The 24,252-nt window shown below is 33.4% G+C and overlaps 1 protein-coding gene across 1 annotated transcript in view; it reads right to left on the reverse strand.

Annotated features, from left to right (window-relative positions):
* Positions 1-595: 595 nt before the first annotated feature.
* Positions 596-24,252, reverse strand: part of LOC134840111 (uncharacterized) — a 34,937-nt gene continuing 11,280 nt past the window's right edge. Inside the window, exons 9-10 of the mRNA XM_063855804.1 lie at positions 21,346-21,550; positions 596-1,231 (exon numbers count right to left, since the gene is read on the reverse strand). Of these exons, the coding sequence (XP_063711874.1) occupies positions 878-1,231; positions 21,346-21,550 (559 nt within the window). The 3' untranslated portion in view covers positions 596-877. The remainder of the gene's footprint in view (positions 1,232-21,345; positions 21,551-24,252) is intronic.

Consider the following 24,252-nt stretch of genomic DNA (forward strand, 5'->3'; position numbering starts at 1 on the left):
CACTGGAAAAAGGGATACAGGGGTTCTTCGGTTCGGAACTTAAGCTTCCCCCAACTAGGTCTCTAACATACTAAATTTTGGTCCCAATCCAACCACTAATTACGGAGTTTTCATAAAGAGATTTGCATTTCCGGGAACAGGTATCACTTTCGCCAGGAGGGTCCGAGGGGTGAGGATTTTTGCATGCCGGCGTCAATTAATCTCTAATATGTAATGTCGAGTTTCATTTAGATAGCTTCGTTAGTTCCCATTTATGGGGAGGGGTGTTATCATTTTCTGTTACCCACTCATAACTTTGGCTAAATCTCCCATAAGGGTGGGACTAAATCTCGAAGATTGGAACTATTTTGGACTCGGCCACTTATGTTCCTTTCTACTTATCGTCTTGATTAAACAATCCTAATAGTAGGTACTACTCATTAATTTCACCATAGTGCATGCAACTAAATTGCCGAAAGCTAGGTAAATTCGACTTCTTGTTTTGCCGAAAGTGTTCATCGATCCTACATAAAACAGGTTAACGATAGTTTGGGATGACTCATACCGTTACAATTTTCATCAATTTTCTTGTTAAGTTCCTATAGAAACGACATCATTCTCCAGAAATGGTTTATTTGAGCCAATTCTTGTTGTCTATTTAAATCTACATAACATACTTTTAATCTGTCATTGATGAAACATTTGATTTAGTTTTTGATTAAATTTTTGAATGGTCTGCTGCTTCTAAAAAATGACCTCCATTCTGATTTTATGTATTGAGCACCTTGAAAGCATACGGCCATTTTTATACGACTGTTTTGATGGCCATAAACACTTTTTAGTTAATCAGCTTTGCGATATATAAAATAGTTTTAATTTTCGGTCCAGGTTTCCAGTTTTACTTTTTCAGCTCCTCCATTCGTTCCAGATAAGTTTTCAACTCTTGCATGAAATCATCAAAGGACGGCGATCTTTCCATTTCGATATATCTCTTTCCAGAAATGAGTAATTTCACCCAAGGTTTCCATTCAACATCCCCCTCTAGTTTCAGAGGTATCATCGGCTTCCGTTCGTCGAAAGTCATGCTCGCTTCTCGCTGACAGTTGAATGAGTTCTGGTAGTTGTCGGTGAGACATATGAGCACTGCGTCCGAATTAAACACCCCCTCGGCCATCGACAACATCACATTGTCCCCCATCTGGTTGTCGTCAATCCAGGTTTTGTACCCCCAAGACTCCAACCGGTCTTTGATCTGAACATAAACATCTTCTACGTTGTCTTAAATATAAACACCGGTGGCATTCACACATTTCACCCTCAACGTCCCCCCCCCCCCCATAAAAAAATTATTGGCAAATTTTACCCACCATGAAATTATTAGCTCCTTACGCCCCCATACAGTTCGCCCTCAAATCGCCAATTAAGAAAGCGGGAATTAATTAATTGTTTAATACGTTTGGGGCGAAATGGGTTAGGTCGAATTGTGCGAAATTAAGAGGGGCGCAATAAGCCACAAAATTTTTTGATTTCTAATTGCAGACTACTGCTTAAAAAAATAAAGGACAAAGATGAATTTTAAGCCAAACATAGAAGACGAACAACACTAATCGCAACAAAGTAAAGCTCTAAATTAACCGATTGAGTTTAGTGCCTATCAATTTTGCCTTTATGTCGAAACAAATTTGATAAACGAAAAAAAAACAGTTAAAAAACTGAAATTTTTTATAGAAATCTTCATTACAAACACTTTGAAGAAAAAAGTATGTTTTGCGTCCTTTCACGTGTTTAAATATTCAAATAGACAAAAACTTTTCAACTAGTTAGAGAAAAAACAAGACTGCTCGTATATCAGGGCGAGGCAGTTAATGTTCTGACTGAACTTTAAGGCTAATTAAAAAGTTTTTAGGGTGAATAATTGACAAAATAACGGCACAAAAAGATTTTTTGTATCATTTTTTTTCTTAATAATATGGAACCTGATCTAGACTACATTTTATGATTGGATAATTTAGATATTTTACCAATTTAAAGTATTTAATATTAACCAATCATGATCCATCTAACTAACAACCCACTTATTTGTAAGTGCTGAAGTTACTTGTAATTTCAGCACCAGAGAGATTTGAATTTAACTTAGAAATTAGTTGGACTCTCCCGAGCACTTCAGCAGCCGCAATAAACCAGTATACCCTAGATCTATTGAGCCTAGCAGAGACTAGTTAAACAACCTGAGACTAGATAGTATAAGAGTAAGATTAGGATCGGTATTAGACTAAGAAGTTGCACGAATCTATCCGGCCGAAAATAAGATAGCGTGACGAGCAGACGGTGTACCCTATCCGAAATTACTCTATGAGTTAACCAACTCGGTCCTAACTCATCTGGTGCGACCATAAGTCTCGAACAAGACCTTAATAGCTTAGAATTAAACAAAATAGATTAGAAATTAGACAAAAACATTTACAAAATGTTATACGACAATAATTTAATCGAAATGTCTCTACGACTCAATAGATCAGAGCCAATATTCCGAACCATAACAGAACTACCCGGAATTGGAAGAAGACCTCGAACCAGAGACGACATACGACAAAGTAGAAACTTGCCATATAGCTATATGATAGTTAAGCAAAAACCAGAACAAACTTTTATATTTAGAATACTACTGGCAATGAATTTAGATTTTCATTTGCAAACATAAAACCTTGAAGTTAATCTTCAAAATCATTTCAGGCGCTAAACAAAATTATTAATATACAATAACGATTGATAAAAAGATCTAAGATCGTTTTCCTAAAACTCTGCAGTAATATACAAAACATGTTTGAAAAATATTTATTGAAAAATAAAAAATAAAAATTAGTAGCATGACAATAAATGGTTAGTAATCATAAATCATCCTGTTGTTCCAGCTCCATCACCTAAAACATAACAGCAATCATAAACCCACTAATATCATCAAAACACTAAATCTTTCCTTTACACACATTTAAAATTTTATTAAAACTTAAGTTCACTTAATTTTAAAACCAGATCATCAAGGCTTATCCTTGGATCTTAAATCATTTTCTACTTAATTAAATTTCAAATTTGATCATCAAGGCTTATCCTTGGATCAAACAGAACAACTTTGTTCTCCCCCACCCACTTAATTAGTGTCTAACGACCTCAAACGTCGATTCACTACCCAACCCTTTCTAAAGACCTAAGACTAATAGAAATTTTTAAACAAAACTAATCATTCAAATTAGGATAAACAGTGAAGAACTTCGGTTATTCATCCTTCACTTGACCCCCCCTCTTAACAGACCCAGGATAAATCTTAGACTTAGTAAGTTTAAAATAGTATCTAACGAACTACTCGCGTTCTAATTATACCTGAACCTTGTGGATCGATTTACTATTCTCCAACCCTTGAACACAATCACTACCCCTAAGTAAGATTAAGTAAGTTAACACCTTAACTTATACTAGCCACGAGAAAGTAAAAAATCATTCTTCGGAATCGATATACTTTTCTCTCCAACCCTGAACAAATAGACCCAGGTTAAGCTAACCAAAAAATCGTAAGAACTAACAGTTTAGGAAAATAGAAATCATTTAACAACCTTTTGCATCCGTCATCCTAAACCTTATGTCATTTAAAAACCTAGGAAATAAACAAACAATCGTTTTACACAATTGTGAAATAGATAACAAAAAATACGACCTTGTAATCACACCTCATACACAAACAGTTGGATACATTCGAACAAAACGACAAACACTAAAAAGAAAAATAATAACGAAACAAAGACAAATAACACGAAAAAGATTTTCAAAAAATCGAAACGCATTTTCAGAATCAGAAACCAACAGTTTAGACGAACTTTACAAACTAAAAGAATCAATAAATAAAAATTGCCCACTTCACGATCAATTATATTTTTCTGACTCAGAAACAACTTCAAATTCATCAAAAAGAGGAAAAAGAAGAATAAAAAAGCAGTATAAACACAAACCAGTACATTTATACAATTGGAATCAACCAATTCGACACATTAATAATTACATATTAACAGTCATCGAACGAAAAAATGAGCTCAACGCACACCCCAGGTGACGAAACCCCAGATGATGATGAAATCTTTCCTTTTATAGTAGATGCAACCACTGATAGAGGACAGCATATATTTTGCAAAAATTTACTATTAAATTTATTTGAACCCGGAATCAGTCCATGTAAAACAGAGTTCCCAGATGTAAAAATCAAAAGACAAATCATAGACCACTACTTAAAAGATATATGCAACATAACACAACAGTATGGAATCTACTCCATAGAATTCACCTCACCAAACCATAATAATAGAAAATATACAATTCAAACAGACGATCTTGATTTAGAATTTTCAAAAGTTTTTTCAGAATATATAAAAAGCATCCAATATCATAACTCACAAAGAGCAAACTCCATATTCACCAATGAAGTTTTCGCAATAATATATAGTTATATTTCGATATTAGAAAACGAAATCCCAATAACAAATGTCTCACCGACAGAAACATCTAAACATTTGAAAGTACGACATGAAATCACACTACTCTCTAGTTATTTAAACATCATTAAAGAAAATTTCACGAAAGACGACGTTTCACAACATACAAAACACGATCTACAAAAAATTTTGGCATGGTTCATCATAGATTATTTCACACACAATATCGATTTAATTGCACAAGCAAGAAAAAATTTTAGACCCCAAAACTCGAACGATGATACCGCTATCACAGAACAATCAGATTATGTTTGGGACCCCGAATGGTCTCATCCCGCATTTATAAGCTTCCCACAATCAATCTCAAGTCAAGCAATAAGTACGATATCTTACATTAGAGATTATGTAAAAGTAATACCATTAACCATTGATGCAACACCATTAAACTATAATACATTTTTGCCCGATACACAAAATAATAGTTTAAACTCTACAGTCATACACAATGAAAACCTCAATGGAACTAGGAATCTTACTCAACAAGATATCCAGACACCATCACACTTCATAAATGAAGAAATTGTACACACAACAACTACACAACAAAGTATTTCACCAATACGCCCAAATTTAACAACACCAAGAAATACAAATCCTTCACAAACACAGGTAACCTTACAATCAACCGTTAAACCTTCGGTTGCCCCTAAATATTCACATATGGATTACCAAACATACAGACCCATGACAATACCATCAAAAACACGCAAAACATTCACTAGAAACAAATTTGCAGACCATAATTATAATTATACACATTCATCAAAAACATATAACCAACCACAAAGAAATTTTAACCAATATACAAGATCTCGAAATTGGGATAACCCAATGACCCAACCTAATTCAATAAATTTCCAAACAAATCCTCCACAGGATCACAGTGAAAATTACCCATTTTTTCAACAAAATAAAAATAAAAAACAGACATCTTATCAAATGGATTATTTATCCTCAGATGATGATTTCTTACAACCAGATATATTTGCACCAAATACTCAAGAATATCGTAAACAAGGAATACAGAGAACACGTACAAATCATAGAAATTTTTCTCCACAACAAATAGATGCACAACATCAACAACCAATTCAACAACAAAATCTAATTAATACACAATCTTTTCAACCAATTCAACAACAAAATCCAATGACTGCACACTCGTATCAAGCATCACAAATGCAAAATGAAATACCACTCCCATATTATCTCCAACAACATGAAATAACAAGAAACCAACTTTCAAATTTTTCTCAAATGCCAAATGCAGCAGAATCATTACAAATGACAATGAATCCATACCTTATGGGTGGATCATCAATAACATCAAACAAACCTTTAATGGTTTTCACAGGAACAGACCCTGAATACTCTGTAGAAGATTATTTAAATGCAGTAACAGCAAACCTGATTTTAAATATTGGACCTGAACCAATTAATACGCCACTACATCAAAATTGGATACATCGACGCACAGCGTTAATACAAACAACCTTAGATGGCGCAGCCCAAAAATGGTTTTCAGTATTACCTCTAGAAATAAAATCAAACTGGAAAAGATTTACACAAGAATTTTCAAAAATGTTTGACTCCGAAAGAAACAAACAACAACAAAGAGTTTTATGTAATGAAATTCGCAGATTACCAAACGAAACCATCAAGCAAATAGCAGTACGAATCGAAACACTAGTTCGAAAAGCATATTCATTAAATACACATGACTATAAAAACACAAAGATGACAGAAATCTTAATGATGACCTTAACACCACAATTAAGGAAAATAGCAATAAAAAAGAGAGCATCCCATCCTTCTTCAATTCGAGAACCCGATTTAGATTTTCGAAAACTAGTAGAAAAATTAGAACAAGCAGAAATCACGATGAAACTAGAAGAAACGGAAAATCTGAAATTACAATACGTTAACAGAATTGAAACGACTCCCACTAATATTAATAATATACAGGAATCAGAGACAGACCTCGTTGAAAAAATCACTGAAATACTCAATATTTACGAAAAGAACCCAAACTTTAAAGGCAAACCATCTTTCAAAAAATGGTGTAATTATTGCCGACGATACGGACATAGTATTTCCGAATGTAGACAAAAACAGCAAGACAAACAAAATAAACCTCAAAAATATAAAGAACCAAATAAATCATTCCATCAATACATGAAAAAAGATCAAAACCTACCGAACAAAACAGTCTACAGCAACAACAGTTCAGGAAAACCACTCCCGAACAATACAAATTATACAAGAAATTAATCACCATATAACTCAAGTTATAGAGGAAGATCACCAGAACGAAGAAACACGAATAATTCATCACAAAATCACTACAATAGACCAAATAGTCGAAATAACTACTCCAGATCAAATTCAAATACACAACGATTTGTTTCTAGATCTAATTCCCAATCAAGAAATAACTACTATCCAAACAACCAATCACGAAATTCATCATACAATAGGAATAGAAACTACTCCTATAATCGAAATAGAAGTTATTCAAACAACCGAAACCAGAATTACCCGAACAATCAATCAAGGAATAACTCATATAATAGATCGAACTATAACAGACCAAACAATAATTACCAAAACAGATCGCGAAATAATTCACAAAATCGACACTCAAGTTATAATAATCGTTATAGAAATTATTCCCAATCACCACACCGGAATAATAATAACTATAATAATTCTAATAATCGCCACAGAAGTAGTACACCTAAACATCAAAGACAAATCAATCAAGTACAATCTAATCCAGAAACAACATCAGACCCTCCAGGTATTGATGACACAGTAACTGATACGTTACAACTCAATCAAATAAACTGTACATCATCAGATTCAGAAAGTGATACTGAAAACACTCTTTCTATCAATATGATAAAAGTCGAAAATGACTATGAATCTGTCATATATGAACAACCTTTTTCATCACACATATATGAAAATCAATCAGAATTTCTTCAAAATTATTACACTACACCCATAAATTCCACACCAACGACGCAAGAAACAAATGAGATTAACACTACAAATCAAACCAATAAAAATATCAAAACAAAATGCTTGAATACAAACCACATTTATCAAAATATACAAAAAGAACAACCCAAAGAAAAAATTTGGACAATACCATTTCTCTTAGAAAGCCCAAGAAATAAAGAATTTCAACCACCAGACCTTGAAATAGATTTTTTAATTGATTCAGGAGCAGAATCAAACATAATAAACATCCCCACATGGAATGAAATAAAAACTTTACACCCGAAGCTAACACCTCTTGAAACCTCCAGTAAGTTAGCAACAGCACAAGGATCAACATTGATAAACTACGGAAAAATCCAATTATTTCTCCTCCCCACCAGAACAATGGAGCAAAGCAAAATTTTAAATAAGCCATTTAAACAAATATTCCATATCACTGATATTAAATATAATATCATTGGAATACCATTTATTTCGAAGTATATACCAACAATTAACATCCTAAATAGTAAAATATTAATCAAGGATAAATATACAAAAACAAAAGAAACATCCTTAACATTCTTTCAAAGATTAAATAAACAACCACCATTCTTTTCAAAATTCTACCCGATATTTAACCAACAAAGAAAACACCTAAAACCACTATCAGGAAATATCTATAATTTTTCAATCAAACAAGTTCACCAATATGATAAAGAACTAAACAAACAAAAATTTTATATGTCAGATTTTGAATTCAAACCTATTCACAAATTTTTCAAAATCACAATCTCATCCATAAAATATTTGAAAAATTCGAATTCAGATATCATTTCCTTACATGTCTATAACAACACACCTTACCAAGTAACATTACCTTTAGGACTTTTAGGATATTGTGAAACCAACGCTACAATATCACCAATACACGAAAAAGCCTATCGCGTAAATAATATACTCCAATTACTAGATATTTGCCAATCTACAATTCTTAATGAAGAATTATCTATAAATAATATAATAAGTAACGAAAACAGAAATACGGATTATTTCACAAAAACTCCATATTTCAAACCTACATTCAACATAAGTAACTACACAGAGGACCAACAAAAATTTTTAACAATGTTTAATTTCCAACATTCACAAATAACACAAGACGAATTCGAAAAATTAGCCAAACAGCTAATTAAATATTCATCAGTCTATGCAACATCAAAATTCGATGTTGGAAAAATCAGTTCATCACTACATCTCCCGTTAAAACCAGACGCAGTTTTCAAAAAACAGAGAGCAAGTAAAGTACCAATTCACTTACATGATAAAGTGAACAGATTACTCGATACTTTAGAACAATACAACATTATATCACCAGTTAATAAAGAAGAACAACCAAAAGGGAACACATTTATCAACCCCGTTATCATTCTAGCTAAAGGAGAATCATTAAAAATCGTTCTCGATGCTAGATACCTCAATTCACTTATAGATGAATCAAAATGTAATTGGCCCATTGAACCAATACAAGTTATTTTAACAAAAATAAACGGCAAATACTTTACAACCGCCGATATGAATAGTGCATACAATCAAATGCCACTAGATGAACAATCACGACGTTTAACACAATTTGTTATCGGAAACCAACAATATGAATTCAACCGCTTATTCTATGGAATATCCATAGGACCAGCAGCATTTTCAGCTTTTATGAGCAAAATTTTTAGACCACTAATACTCAAGAAAAACGCAATCACCTATTTAGACGATGTTTTTATGCAATCACAAACAAAAGACGAGATGTTCAATGTTTTAGAAAAATATCACCAAATACTTCAGAACGAAAATCTGAAGGCCGCCCCCGATAAATCACACTTCTTTTTGACAAGAGTTAAATTCTTAGGACATAATATAGAAAGAAAAACAATCACTCCATTGAAATCACGCATTGACGCTATTCAAAAACTTCAACCACCAACAAATAAAAAGAAAATCCAAGAATTTCTTGGAATGTTAAACTTTTTAAGTAAATATGTTTATAAAATGCAATTATATCTACGACCATTTTATAACATCCTTAGACAACAAAATAATTTTGAATGGAACACAGAACATCAAACACGATTTGAAGAAATAAAGAAACTTTTAGCTGAACAAATTTCAAACTCAATTCCAGATTCAAATCAACCATTTTATGCAATGTGCGATGCTTCGAACTTTGGCATCGGTGCAGCACTATTACAATCACATAATGGTACAAATAAAATGAACCTCATATCAGCAAATTCTCGATTATTCACTCAAGCAGAGCTACGACTCTCAACTCTAATGAGAGAATGTACAGCCATAATATATACACTGACAGAATATGAATTTCTGATACTTGGATCAAAACATCCAACAGTTCTATTCACAGACCATAAACCAATCATCTTTCTCTTTACACAAAAATCTAACCCAAACCACCGAGTTTACAGATTTCAACTAATTCTAATGAAATTTCCAAACTTACATATAGTTTGGACTGCAGGAAAAAATCTTGCATTACCAGACACCTTAAGTCGAAATACACCACCTGAATTACTTACACGAAAAACAACAGTTGAAATACCCAAAAACATAAAATTCTACCTTGCAGAAAACGAAACATCACCCCGATTGGAATGCAAATATGCAGTAAAAACTGATATTGAACAATCACAAATAAATAATTTACAACATTTCCCACTTTATTTAGATTGTCAAAATAATCATTATGAAGTTGATTTACTTGGAACATCAACTTTCAAACCAATCCCATATTCTCAATGGATAAAAAATAACACCCAACAAAAACGAACAAAACAACACCTGCCTAAGAAAGACCATTTTCCACTAATTGAAAAAGAAGATTTAACTGATAAAATAAATTTATCAGGACCACAAACAAATGATTCAAAATACACAATAAATCAAGTTTTTGACCTTCACGACCCACTTGATACAATACCCTTATCTAAATTCGAAATTGAAAACATTTTTCTCCCCCCAACAGAAACAGTTACAATTTCAACACTGAAACAATATCAAAATCTTGACCCGATAATTAGACAACTAAAATCATGGCACAAATATAAAACTAAACCTGTCAAGGCAGATTCAACCATTCTAGGAAACAAAACACTCCTCCGATACTTTCGCAAATTTAACAACACAACAATTAACGAAAATACAGACCTTTTAGAGTATAACCTGAATGAATCTACAGTTCCATGTCTCCCTTTAAGTATGATTCTTATAGCTTTTAATATTTCACATACACAAAATATTAAAGGACACTCTGGATCAGAAAAAACATATTCAAATTTTATACAAAATTTTTACTTCCCAAATGCACCAATTTGGATAAAAGTACTATGCAATGATTGTATAGTATGTCAACTAAATTAACCTTACCCAAATCAAAAACAAATAGCACAAAAACAAGATTTTAAAGGACAAAGTTTGTACTTTAACCATCGTATCTCATTTGATACCAAAGGACCAATTTCACCCTCATCAGAAGGAAACTCCTACATTATGGTAATTGTTGACGCATTTACACATTATGTAGCACTTAACCCAGTACCACATTGTAACGCTTATTACGCTTACACAACACTCTATGAACACTGGATAGCAAAATTCGGACTACCAGAAATTTTAGTTACAGACAACGGTACAGAATTCATAAATAATGAAATTATCACACTATGTCATTTATATAACATTAAACACAAACCACGTACATCTCATGCACCTTGGACAAACGGCTTAGTCGAAGGTATGAACCGTTCATTACAAGAATATCTTAGATGTATCATCAACGGAAATGATACAAAATATACCGAATGGTCAGCAGATGTAAAATTATTTCCCTTAGCATATAATTCACAAATAACGACAACTTTAGGAATGTCACCATACGAAATGGTTTTTAACCAAAAGCCACGCAAACCAATAATGTTTACAGCAAATTCTCATAAAAACGCACAAGGTTATTGTCAACCAAATAAAGACTCAATTTGTTATAACCTACCTTTACATACACACGATGAAGATCATTTTCATCACCCACAAATTCTTAAACTAGCCTCCGGTACACACACCGAATGGATTCTAAATAGAGATAAAAAACACAATGAAATTTATCAAAAAATAACAAAAAAGTTATTACAAAGACAAAACATTAATGAACAAATCAATTCACGTTTTACACCAGCCTCCGAATTAAAAATTGGAACATTTGATTTAATACCTAATTTTAATACTCAAAAAGGAATTTCTAAAAAATTACAACCCCTTCGAAAAGGACCATACCAAATAATTGCAAAACCCACTGATGTCACATATAAAATTACCGACTCAAACAAAAAAGAAATCGTTCAACATCGAAACAACCTATTACCTTATTACCCAAAAGAATACGCACTCCGCGAATTAACTCAATTATATTCTTTCACAGGATTAAAAATCATTCAAAATGAACCACATCTGAAAAACACAGAACAAAATGATAACCCCACCGAAAATCAAAACACAAAACCAACCGCCACCAAAAACAATACACAAAACCATAAAGAATCTCCAAAACAAAGAAAAAATAGAAAAATGACCGAACAAATAATACCCCAAGAACAAATCGACAAATCAGAAAATAGAAAAACAACAAGACTCCGAAATCAACCACGTAAAAACTATAAAATATTCATCCCCCAATCTAAAATTTTAAAGAAAGTGGAATTTCAAAAGTAATTTTAACATTATACTTCACAATCTTGAAACCTTCGAAACATTTTTCATTTACATTTTTCAAAATAACATGCTGACAAGTAAATAATAATTCTAGTTCAAAATAGACCAATAGGATTCATCCAATCCGTCACTTTCTCTAACTCAAACTAAGACCAATTAGACGAATCATATAGAACTCCAGGCACATCTATAACTATAACTTTACGACCTCCAGGTCAAAAAGAAGCAAACCACTCCAACTTGACAACTAAAATAAATATCACCATAATACCGTACCCCTCCCTTATCTAATAAACCAAAGATCAACAATATTTCCCCAACTCAGACCACAAATACCCCCAAAGCAAATTTGTTAACTTAGCCTAAAGTAACAAAATGAACATTTTAATTAGCCTAAAGTATAAAAATCTCACCATACCCCGGATCATTTGACAAACAAAAATAAAGAAAAAGACGACCTCCCGATCACCATGAAAATTGCCCCCAACAATTTTTTACAAAACTCAACCCACTTGTCAAAAAACTAATAAATAATCCGACCACACTTGAAAATCGCCTCAAACAGCAAAAAATATTCGACCAAAAGATCATTTCTTAAATGCTCTTCTCTCAATCAGTTACTCAAATACTCATAAATCTTAAACATTTTTTTACAATACTTGAAACCTTTATAATATTTCTTTTTGATATACTTGAATCTTTTCTAATAATCCTAATCATTTTTTGTAACATTTTTTTAATTTTCTACACTATACTCGAACTATTCCTCCAACTTTCCAAAACCCTTGATTACATCCACAGGTACGAGTCATATAACTTGTCTAAATGATACGAACAATTTTCAGTAGAACCGATATTTTTTTATTGTTTGTAATTTTCATAACATTTTTATCATCACTCATTTTGACAATATGTAAATGTATAAAGAAAGCAATCTTCACATTTGCCCTAGCAACAATCCTTCTAATTCTTTTTTTGGAAGAATATTATAATAAACATAAACCTTCCCACTAAAGTAACAATTCAAAAATCCATCAAAAATTGCTACCCAACAGTCACAGAATCAGTCTTCACCGACATCATCCCAAGATAACCAAACACCACCTTCAACTACTCAAAATCCTCAAACATCTACACGAATTTCTTTTCAAGACAATCCATACACTTTTGAAGAACGACATGCTCGTTTATCAGAACCACTAGAACCAGTTCAACGACAAGCACCTCTAAGCGAACCAACATATAACCTATACCCAACACTACCACAAGAACTAAGTAGAATAAGAAATCCTAGTCAAAACCAAAATACAGTCGAAATAAATAGACAAATTATACATCATCGACGAAACAGAAATTTTCAAACTCCCCGAGTTCATTTTGATATACCTCAATCCCCATCACAAAACACTCCAGAAAACCCCATTGGTATATTACCAGAAACCCCTACGCTTCTTTCACAACGTAGCACCTCAAGCCTACCATCAGATTACTTAGGTTCAACACCAACATCTGAGCAAATACGTGAAAATCCTTTCAACCCCACAAACCAAACATCACGATTCCCATATTGGACTACACATTCATTTACACAAGGTGAACCAAATTTAGTCAATGACCCCATAGATATTTCTACGGATACAACAACATCCTCATCACTACCAGAAACATTATCACTACCATCAACACCATCAATAAGCCAGATTTCACCACCACCTTTTAACTTAAATTTTCCAAATAATCTCGACGCCAGATATCGAGAACAATCAACAACAAATATTCCTTTAAGACTAGATTGGAATACATTTACAGCACCTCCACCATTATTTGGACAACATCAAGAAAGTAACCGCCTTCATAACTGGGCACTTAATAGATTACAATATCGCCAAGATATTCACAACGATATCCGTGATCACAATATTCAAATACTCCAACAAAACAGTTTACAATTAAAGTTTGAAATCACAGTTAAGTTAAATAATATTACCCAACATCCCTACCCATTAAACCCACCTAACATAACAGCTCAATCACTACCACCACCGTTTATAACTACTGAAGTAATATACAAATACGACAGATATACAAAAAACACAATTGGCTACATTACATTTTATAATCCATACTCAGGATTATCATACACATGTATATTCTAAAATTATTAATTTTTCTCCAACTCCTTTTTCTAGTAATCTCAAATCAAAACATAAACCCTTCCCCTCGTACAGGACCACAAGATTTATTAGTAACACATTACGATTGTGAAGAAAATGAACAAAAAACACTACATAAATATGCAATAAATCAAGTATCACAATGTGAAACAGAACCACAAGCTATAGAAACCACAGATGTAATAGCAACACTCTATTCAAAAGCCCGAGCAACAACAGTTACAGGTTATAAATTCACAGCAACATTTTCCGAAAAGAAAGTACATTGTTCACAAGTCTCGAACGGAAACAAAAACCGACTTGACCATGAATCATTCTATCAAAGTAATATAGAACGTCTTTTACATCTCAATCCCGACGATTGTAAAAATGAATTACTTAGACTAAACATCACACAAAATAAAAACTCCCAAAGAAAATTAGTTAATTTTCAAGTTTTTTCAGACTCTGTACATCAATCACAACTTGAAAGACACCAAGGACATATAAAACTAGACGAAAAATACCCGTATAACGGCGCACACGGACGATTAACCTATGACTTACACGATAAACATTGGATACCACACATTGGTATAAATGACCCATCAAACTGCAAAGCAGACACAAAAAATAAAGGATACCAAGAAATAATGTTTTTCGATTGGAAAATACAACTCGAAAAAATACAACTAACACGAGATTTATCAGATAATACAATGATCTATCAAGGAATCCGATTACCTTGTAAAAATGATCAAGGTTATTGCGACCCTACAACGAGAACACAAGCAACAATTGTTTGGTTCCCCGAAGATACATGTACAACATTTCAAGTAGCAAAAATACACGCTCGTATGATAAAATTTCACGAAAAATATTTTATACAATCAATTCCATATGAACAAGTCCATCCATCACGAAAACTAAGTTCTAATTTTAGAAACATAGACAATATAGAAAATAAATTGACACGTTTTCAAATATATCAGGAAACAGAACTTGCATGTAAATACAGGAATCCACTTCACAGAACACAATACTCTGAAATATTAGTTGAATACGAAAAAGGATTCGACATGACCACTGGAAAAGTAAAAATTGACCCATATGCCACAGGTCATCCTCCAAACGAAGGAACATCCTATATACCAGTTAATTTTGAAAAAAGCAACGGACAACCTGGTGGACATCTAAAACCCCATGACACCAGAAGCACACGCTTACAAGAATTATCACTAATGAATACTACATATTTCGGTAATATCCACTATGATATTCATTTAGATATGAAACTAGATTATACAATTAGCCGAATTTTTCAAGAAATGTCACTCTCCGAATTAGAAACACTACACCAACTATGCGAATTAGAACGAACACAAATATTACAATCACTTGCACTAGCAGTATTAAAAATACCCTATACAGGATACTTATTATCTGGAAATAGATCAAATTTTTTAGACTATGAAGGAAACATCTTATGGTTTTATACTTGTACTAAAAAAGTATCACCTCTATACGTTTTTGAAGATAAACGATGTTATAAAAGAATCCCTATTTTTTATAAGAATAAAGTACATTTCGTGGATACACTTTCACGAAGAACCTATTTCTGGGATACCGCAGTCCCATGTGGATCAGAAAACAGCCACAATGTAGTACAATTAAACCCTGATGAAAATAAATATTATCTTCTCACTCCATATCCCACATTAATGCAATCACTCAAAAAATTTTCACCAGAAAGCATTCGCGCTATTGCTCGAAACCCAAATATAGACTTGCAATCAATAGGAATCTATTCAAAATCAGATATTCAACATCACATTAGAACACAACAATTCCAAGAATTATTAACACAAATGGACACTATACAAAGACAATCAATAGACCAAAATTTACGCAAACTTGCAGAAACCGCAGGATTTGCCGATATCTACACGCAAGACTATAGCGGATATTTTAAAGACATTAAAGATTATATATATCTAAACGGTGAAAAATACCGTCCCCAAGATATATCACCAATTAACATTTTTAGCTTTGTTACACTCAAAAATGAGATCCTCGATTTTCTAGGATGGCCCTACTACATCTTAGAAAAATTGACTATTTTATACGCAATGTTTAACTTTATTGGATTTCTTTTCTCACTTTTAAAAGGAATCTACAACACATGTGCTATACACACACAAGTAAACAGACAAGCAAGCGTAGCACGCATACTCTTTGCAGGATTTTTTGGAATCTTTTCTACATCTATAAACAAAATTCTTTTAGACGCACAAATAAAAGAATATAACACAAAAATAGCAACACGACAAAATACATACGACGAAGAACATAACAATGTAGACATAACGCCAACGGCACCACAATTACCACCCCTACCAAATAACCATCCACTATCCCTAGTCCCACGAAATTTTCGAAATTTAGCCATCACACATAATCCAAATTTTCGACTCACCACATCACAAAGTCCCATCCAACATATAATGACACACCAGTCACAAGATGATAATACTTATGAACAAATTATTGAACAACCCCATACCACCGCTTTTCAGTCTCAAAATAATCATTTTTTTAGCCCACGATGAGCCGCCAACTTGGATCACTACACCGATCAAATTCCCACCCAACCAATCTTACCTCCCCAATCCCAATAATACCACTTTTTGCTTTTCCGCCACCCGATTTTCCATCTAGTAATGTAACATCAGGCATGAATTCCGACACTAATTCACACATCTCAGTTTTATATTCCATCTCACAACTCAATAACCCGAATATTGAAACCCCCGATGAATTTGCCGACTCAGAACCATCCCCATCCAATAATTTTAATAACTCTTCTAATTTTTCTCAACCCCCTTTTCAACCCATATTATCCAATAACCCTGACCCAATCACTCCCACACCCTCTTATGCTTCCCAAGTTACCCCAACCTACTCCTCATACCATTCTGACCAATCATCTCATTCTCCAGACACCCCCCGAATCTCCCCAGAGCTAGATAATTTTATTACTCTTCAACAACAACCCTACCACCTTAATACCCCAACCATAAACCAAATCTCCTCCACAATAAATTCATCCAACCCCCCTACCCCTACACCCTCTTCAAATTATACTGAATCATTAGCACCATCATCCACATCAACTGAATCTTCACTCAACACTAATAGAGCTTACCGCACTTTTAAAAGAAAGTTCCCCAACCATCCTTTCCCAGCAAAACCAGGAACAGCCCGTGAATACATCAACCACCCCAAGCATACTAACACAAAAGAATTTTTAGCCATCACCTTACCCTCATTCCCACAATACACCTTAAACACCCCCCACGACACTAACGAAACACGCAACTTTGTAGATCAATACGTTTTAATGCCCACTCTCTCTTGGACCTCATATTATCATTTCACTAACCCTCTTTGCTTACCTTTATCTAACACTCACATCGATATAGAGCGAAATACGGACATGCTATATCGACTCACTACACCACTAACCGCTAGACAATTTACTTACGTTGGATATAAAAATCACTAAAAACACACACTGCACCTAGAGCTAACGAATATACACTCGAATACTATGATCACAACATCATCAGAGCTAACCAAGATCAATTCTTAGACGACGATCGCTTCGCTAATCCACAAATTACCGAGAAATTTTTCATCAAGACACCATATATATTTACACTAAACATCTTCGACCGAAAGTTTGATCACATTATTTCAGAAGCACTAATAGACACACAAGCATACGAAAGTTTTAAAGAACGCTTCCAAATATTTTCACTAACCTTTCATTTCCTTGCACCACACGAAAGAGATTTACACTGCTCACACGATATTATGTTGCGCACTAAACAAACCCACACATATAGTTATTATCGCTTCATCCAAAATCACTTTGACCTACACACACCCTCTAGACAACCACACCATCGTTTTCAATTCATTAATTCCAAATACACTTCACCATTTTTCCTAAATTTCACATATTGCATTAAAGATACTAACCTTCATGGTATTCTTCGTAATTATGACCCCATAACCCAAATGTACATCTTCTGTCCCATCACCAAGACCTTCAACGCCGAAGAATCCCGACCCTTCCTTATCCCGCACGAGTTTGTACAACCCATAGAAATCCCAATTTTAGAATTCATCCACAACACTAAATTCAATCACAAATTATATAATCTAATCCAAAACACACCTTATGAGTTTGCAGTTGGCACTGAAGAACTAACCACTATTAAGGCACTTCAATTGCTTTGGCCACTGCTTCAAACTAAAAATATCATCCGCATCTTAGCTAAACTACTAACAACTTCAGAACTAATTCATGACATCTTCCCCCACGGTTTTTTCCCCGACGACTAACAGGTAAGTATGAATTAAATGAATATAACTAACTAATTGAAATATTAAAAAACTCACCATACTTTATCCATGTTTTCTTTAGATTTTTAGCCTTCATCCGACAATCACCTACAAAAACCACAAAAGACAAATAAAAATCGCAAATTTCATCAAACAGATTTCAAAAATTCTATTAATCTCTTACACTTATAAATTAATAAATTTAATACCAATGCAGTAAATTCATTTCTAAAATTTTCCCCACAAGCAGTAAATCTAATTATGATGAAAATTTGTAACTTAAAATTCCCCCATAACTAGCAGTAAATTTCCAAATTCTATGCAGTAAATTAATAAAATGCAAATGCAGTACTAACCTTTTGATATTCTCATTCATTCGCACAGAAATTCTATCCACACTCGCACAGCTCGCCCACGAAGAATTGTTTAAAATAATGAATTTCAGTTTCAAGTTCTCACACTCAACAACTCTAACATATAATAACATGTTTCAAACTTTCCTTTAACCCGGTTGGAAAGGAATCATATACTAAACAAAACTAACCAACGCAGCTTACTAAATACCACAAATCATAGAATAACAGCATGACTAAGAAAAGGAAACCAACGGTACCCAAACCGGATTAACCCAGTTTAAAACTGGATAATTTATTCTTTTGAAGACTATTATAAAGTCTAAGAAAGAAATAATAAAACACAAAAAAGTCGAAAGACAAACCCATACCACGAACAATTTGCTTTTTGGAAAAAGGACATAACCAACAAGACATAAGAAAAACCACAACAAACCCAACATAAAACGTTGTCACATAACAGGACCCCTCACAAAAACCGCATGAAATCATACTCCCACTCCTGGCCTAACCCACCAGGAAGGACGTCCTGAGCATGCTATATAGCCGGCCTAACCCACCGCGCTACATCCACGCTTTGTGACCACACCTCTATTTTTAATAAGAGCTACTCAAGTGTGAGTAACTCTTCAAAATAACCGAACTAAAACAAAAAGCTTTTGTGAAAACAACTAACTAAAATCATAATTAAAAAATATTAAACTAATAAATGTTTTATAAAATGTAAATTACATTATGCAATACATAGATCAGAATACAACACCAAGGACGAACATCTAAAGACAAAACGACCCCACTACGCTCGAGAGAGAATGGCCAACCACAATCGATATGCCACTCACAATCACAACTCAAAGGATTTAGAGTACGACTTGACTTCGCAGAAAAGGACTTCATTGAACTAGACCAATGACCACCTCGATGTTCAAGTATACGTACAGATCCGAGTAACCAGGCATCCCCTCCATGCACAATCTCCACGCCATTCCCAAATTAGATCAGACACAAAAGAAGTTCTCCACGCAGAACAGAAAAACCTGACATAGCAAACCATTCTGAAATCAGATTTGAGTTTGTTGCAAAGACTTAGTCGTTGTCACTAGAAGACACAACGTCTTATGTCTCTAACTCCAGCTTCCTGGAACTTCTTTAACAAAGAGGAAACAGAAGAAATAAGATGTTCGCCAAACACCAACGTCCATCATCCATCCTTCGAATTGCAGAAGAACTATTCTAAAAAACTCTGTAAAACCCGGATGGGTGGAACCTGATCTAGACTACATTTTATGATTGGATAATTTAGATATTTTACCAATGTAAAGTATTTAATATTAACCAATCATGATCCATCTAACTAACAACCCACTTATTTGTAAGTGCTGAAGTTACTTGTAATTTCAGCACCAGAGAGATTTGAATTTAACTTAGAAATTAGTTGGACTCTCCCGAGCACTTCAGCAGCCGCAATAAACCAGTATACCCTAGATCTATTGAGCCTAGCAGAGACTAGTTAAACAACCTGAGACTAGATAGTATAAGAGTAAGATTAGGATCGGTATTAGACTAAGAAGTTGCACGAATCTATCCGGCCGAAAATAAGATAGCGTGACGAGCAGACGGTGTACCCTATCCGAAATTACTCTATGAGTTAACCAACTCGGTCCTAACTCAAATATTCCAATATAGCAATTTTCAAACCCGGTAACTTTACAAAAAATGATCACAGGTGAAATATTTTTTGAAATTTGAGCTCAGGATAACTTAAATATCTCTCAGATGGTATAAAACTTCTGTCAAAAAAGGTAAGTTAAGAAGTCAAAAATTGATAAAAATAAAAAATCGCTCAGAAAGTCGGAACAATTAGTTTTTAGACAAGAAAACTAGTGTTGGAAGCTTCATTAAGCGCTTCCTTGGCAACAAAATGCTTCAAAATAATTTCAATTTTTCCCATTTTCCTTTATTGGTTTTTGAGGGCAACTGTTGTCGATTAATGTCTAAACGAATAATTTTCTACGCGTGTCGCGTGTGTTTAGTTTTTTCATCACATCATTCAAAAAAACCGCCAATCATTTGAAAAAACAAGCAACCATTTTTTGTAATTTCTCTTTATAAATGTGGAAAAATTACAGCAAAAGTCTATGCTTCTTTCACCTTGTGCACAGTCTGCTTTGTTCCCCAATTGTAACTGAGCATGATCTGTTTTGCACCCCCATTTCCTTCCGCCCCCACACTCTTTCCCCCATCCAGAGATGCCTTCCCTAACTCCTTCGAGCCCTCTTTCCTATCATGAGTTGAAGTGCTCAGAAAAATCGTGAAGTTCAGCACCAGAGCTCCGGTCGAGTCCAGAACTTCATTTCTGAAAGCAAAAAAAGTTGCAATAAAAAAAGAGTTTTGCATCGGTGTACTGAATTTATTTGATGCAAAAACTGATAAAGCAAATCACGAGGCAAATTGAAGCTGCTGATTTAAAAACAACAAAAACAAAAAATTCTACCTAAATTCATGCCTTAGGAAGTAACAATGACTCATGCACCCTTCCAGAATATTTAATAAGGCAAGGCAGCCTTGTAAAAGCAAAAATTACGGATGAAATCAAAAAAAAATTCAAAACAAAAAAGTTTATTGCAGCGCCATTTGTACTTCATGCCTTACAAAGTAAAGTTATTTATTTGATTCAAAGTATTTAGCAGGTGAAAAAAAATTAATGTTTGAAGTTTGAACTTTTTTTTCCAATTTTCCATAGATTTTACTGATCAATATTTTTTGACTTGCAGACAAATTTTCACAAAACTGCGTCAAAAAATGCTAATAATTTTAAAAAGTTTTATAAAAAAAATAATTTTAAAAAGTTTTTCTGCAAACATTCATTTAACCAAACGAATTAGCTAGTTCCACCCAAGCGTGCTATTTTCGATCGACTCGACCAGACTGCTATGGTCAGTATGTCATAAAAAGTCATTCAGTACGCCATTGTAAATTTCTGCCAATTATCATTTATATTTCATACAATTGACTCGTTTGTGCACTTGTTATCAAAAGTTATAAACAAAAAATCAGACAAGTAATAGCTCCAAGGTGAGTGTTTGTCATTTAATTGCTATGTTAAAATGTTTGTTTTTAGTGATTATGTTTTATTCGATTCTTTTCTATTAATTTGTCTAGCCATATTTTCAGTTTCAATAATTTTAGCTTCAAGGTAAGTTTTAACTGTGTTTTGCCAATAGGGGCTAAAAATGAATTTTCTGCTTGCTCTTGAGGCTACTTGAAGTAGTTTTAGATTTCAAAAAAAAGTTTTTCATGAAAATTTTCGTGCTTATCTTTGTCGTGTCAAATAGCAAGCATCACTTAATTTGTAGTTGATTTTTGAACAAGATTATTTCACCTCAAGCAATCGCTGTGCTTATATAGAAAACTGAAGTAGATTATTGAGGCACTAATCACTTTTTGCTGGACAGATTTGCATTTTTTAACATCTAGGTCTTCTTAAAAAAATTGCAGGCGATATATTTTAGGATGATCGCTCGGTTTTTAATGTTTGTTTTCTTGGTCAACAGTTAAAATTCATAAAAACGAAAAATGTTGGATACAAAAAATCTAAGCACATATAGTCCAGTTTTTTTTCGAAAACTTGACTAAAAGCATCAGGTCGAACGTATTGACTTTTTGAGCTCCTCCAAATTACAATGAAGAGATTTGTTGACCAAATTTTTTAAGACGCAGGCAATTTTTTGAACAAAAAACAGTCATAAAAGCGTTTTCTGGTATTTTTTGGAAAAAAATGACAAAAAATTCTGTTTTATCGTCTCTGCTCAAAGCTAGCATAAATTGGTGCTGAAGGCTATATGAGAAAAATTTTCGGGAGGCCAGCTAAAAATGTTTTTTCAAAATTGTTTCAAAGGGGTCGACAGTGGGTCGAATTCTTGAGGAGGGAGAGGAAGTCCGCTACTGCTACGAGCAATATTTGAAAAATTAATGAGGAATTTTTGATGCTTTAATTGTACATTCTAGCTTGCTGGACTATAGCATACAATTTTTTACCATTTAATTTATCTTTTTGATCTCAAGGCTACAAAATACTCTTTCACTTTTGTTTCTTTAACGAGCTTCACTCAGAAGAAACATAAGCAAACGAGCACGAAAGAATGTTTGTTTCTTGATTTGATAAGGCCAATTGTATTAATCAGATGCAAAATAAAATAAAAGATAACCGTATTCATAAAAAAAAGTTGTAAAAAGTTTTACTCGCTCGCTCAACACTGGACAATATTTCGAAATTTTTTAATGTCGTTCGTGTTTTAATATTCTATATCACTCGACCGTTTCCGATGATTACTTATTTAAGTTTTGGAAGTTTTTGATTCCTAGGAGGGCGCTTAAAACTCCAAAAACTAACTTTTTGAGTAAAATAAAAATTTCAATGCTTAAAATAAGTTTGAATAGGCTAATGTCAATTTGTTCACAAGCGCGAATTTTGGCGAAAATTCAAAAATTTCAAACCGGTTTTTTCTCGACACTGTGAAAATTTTTTGCACAATTTTGAGTTTTGTTCAAATCACGTCTTAAAGGGCTTCAATGTGATGTAACCCAATCCAATGATTGTTTGTGGTACCTAATTTTGCGTGGAAAACAAAAAAGGAAGAAAATCCTAAGACATATCCGAATACAAAAATCCTCCCCATTTCAATGGATGGATCAACAAAATATTTACGAAAGAAGACAAGGATAGCCGGTTTCTGTGCAAGTAGCACAGAACGTTCCGACCATTGTCTTAGAAAAAATAGTAACGTTTCTTCAAATTATTGTCGTTTTTTTTCGGCGTGGTGTGATAAACGGAGCTGAACTAAAACTGAAGATTATGTATATTTGACAGCCATAGTTAAATAGGCAATTTGAAAAACATTTTTAGTAGAAAAATTACTAAAAAAACAAAAAAATCAAAAAAGAGTACGATTTTTTTGTGCAGTTTTTTGAATTTTTGAAAATATTGGTTCCAAAAAGGCACTCTAATACTCAAAGTAAAATAAGATTACTCAAGTAAAACTAAGCTTACGTTTTGAA

This window comes from Symsagittifera roscoffensis, chromosome 2, assembly GCF_963678635.1.
Source record: "Symsagittifera roscoffensis chromosome 2, txSymRosc1.1, whole genome shotgun sequence".
NCBI classification, from domain to species: Eukaryota; Metazoa; Xenacoelomorpha; order Acoela; family Convolutidae; genus Symsagittifera; species Symsagittifera roscoffensis.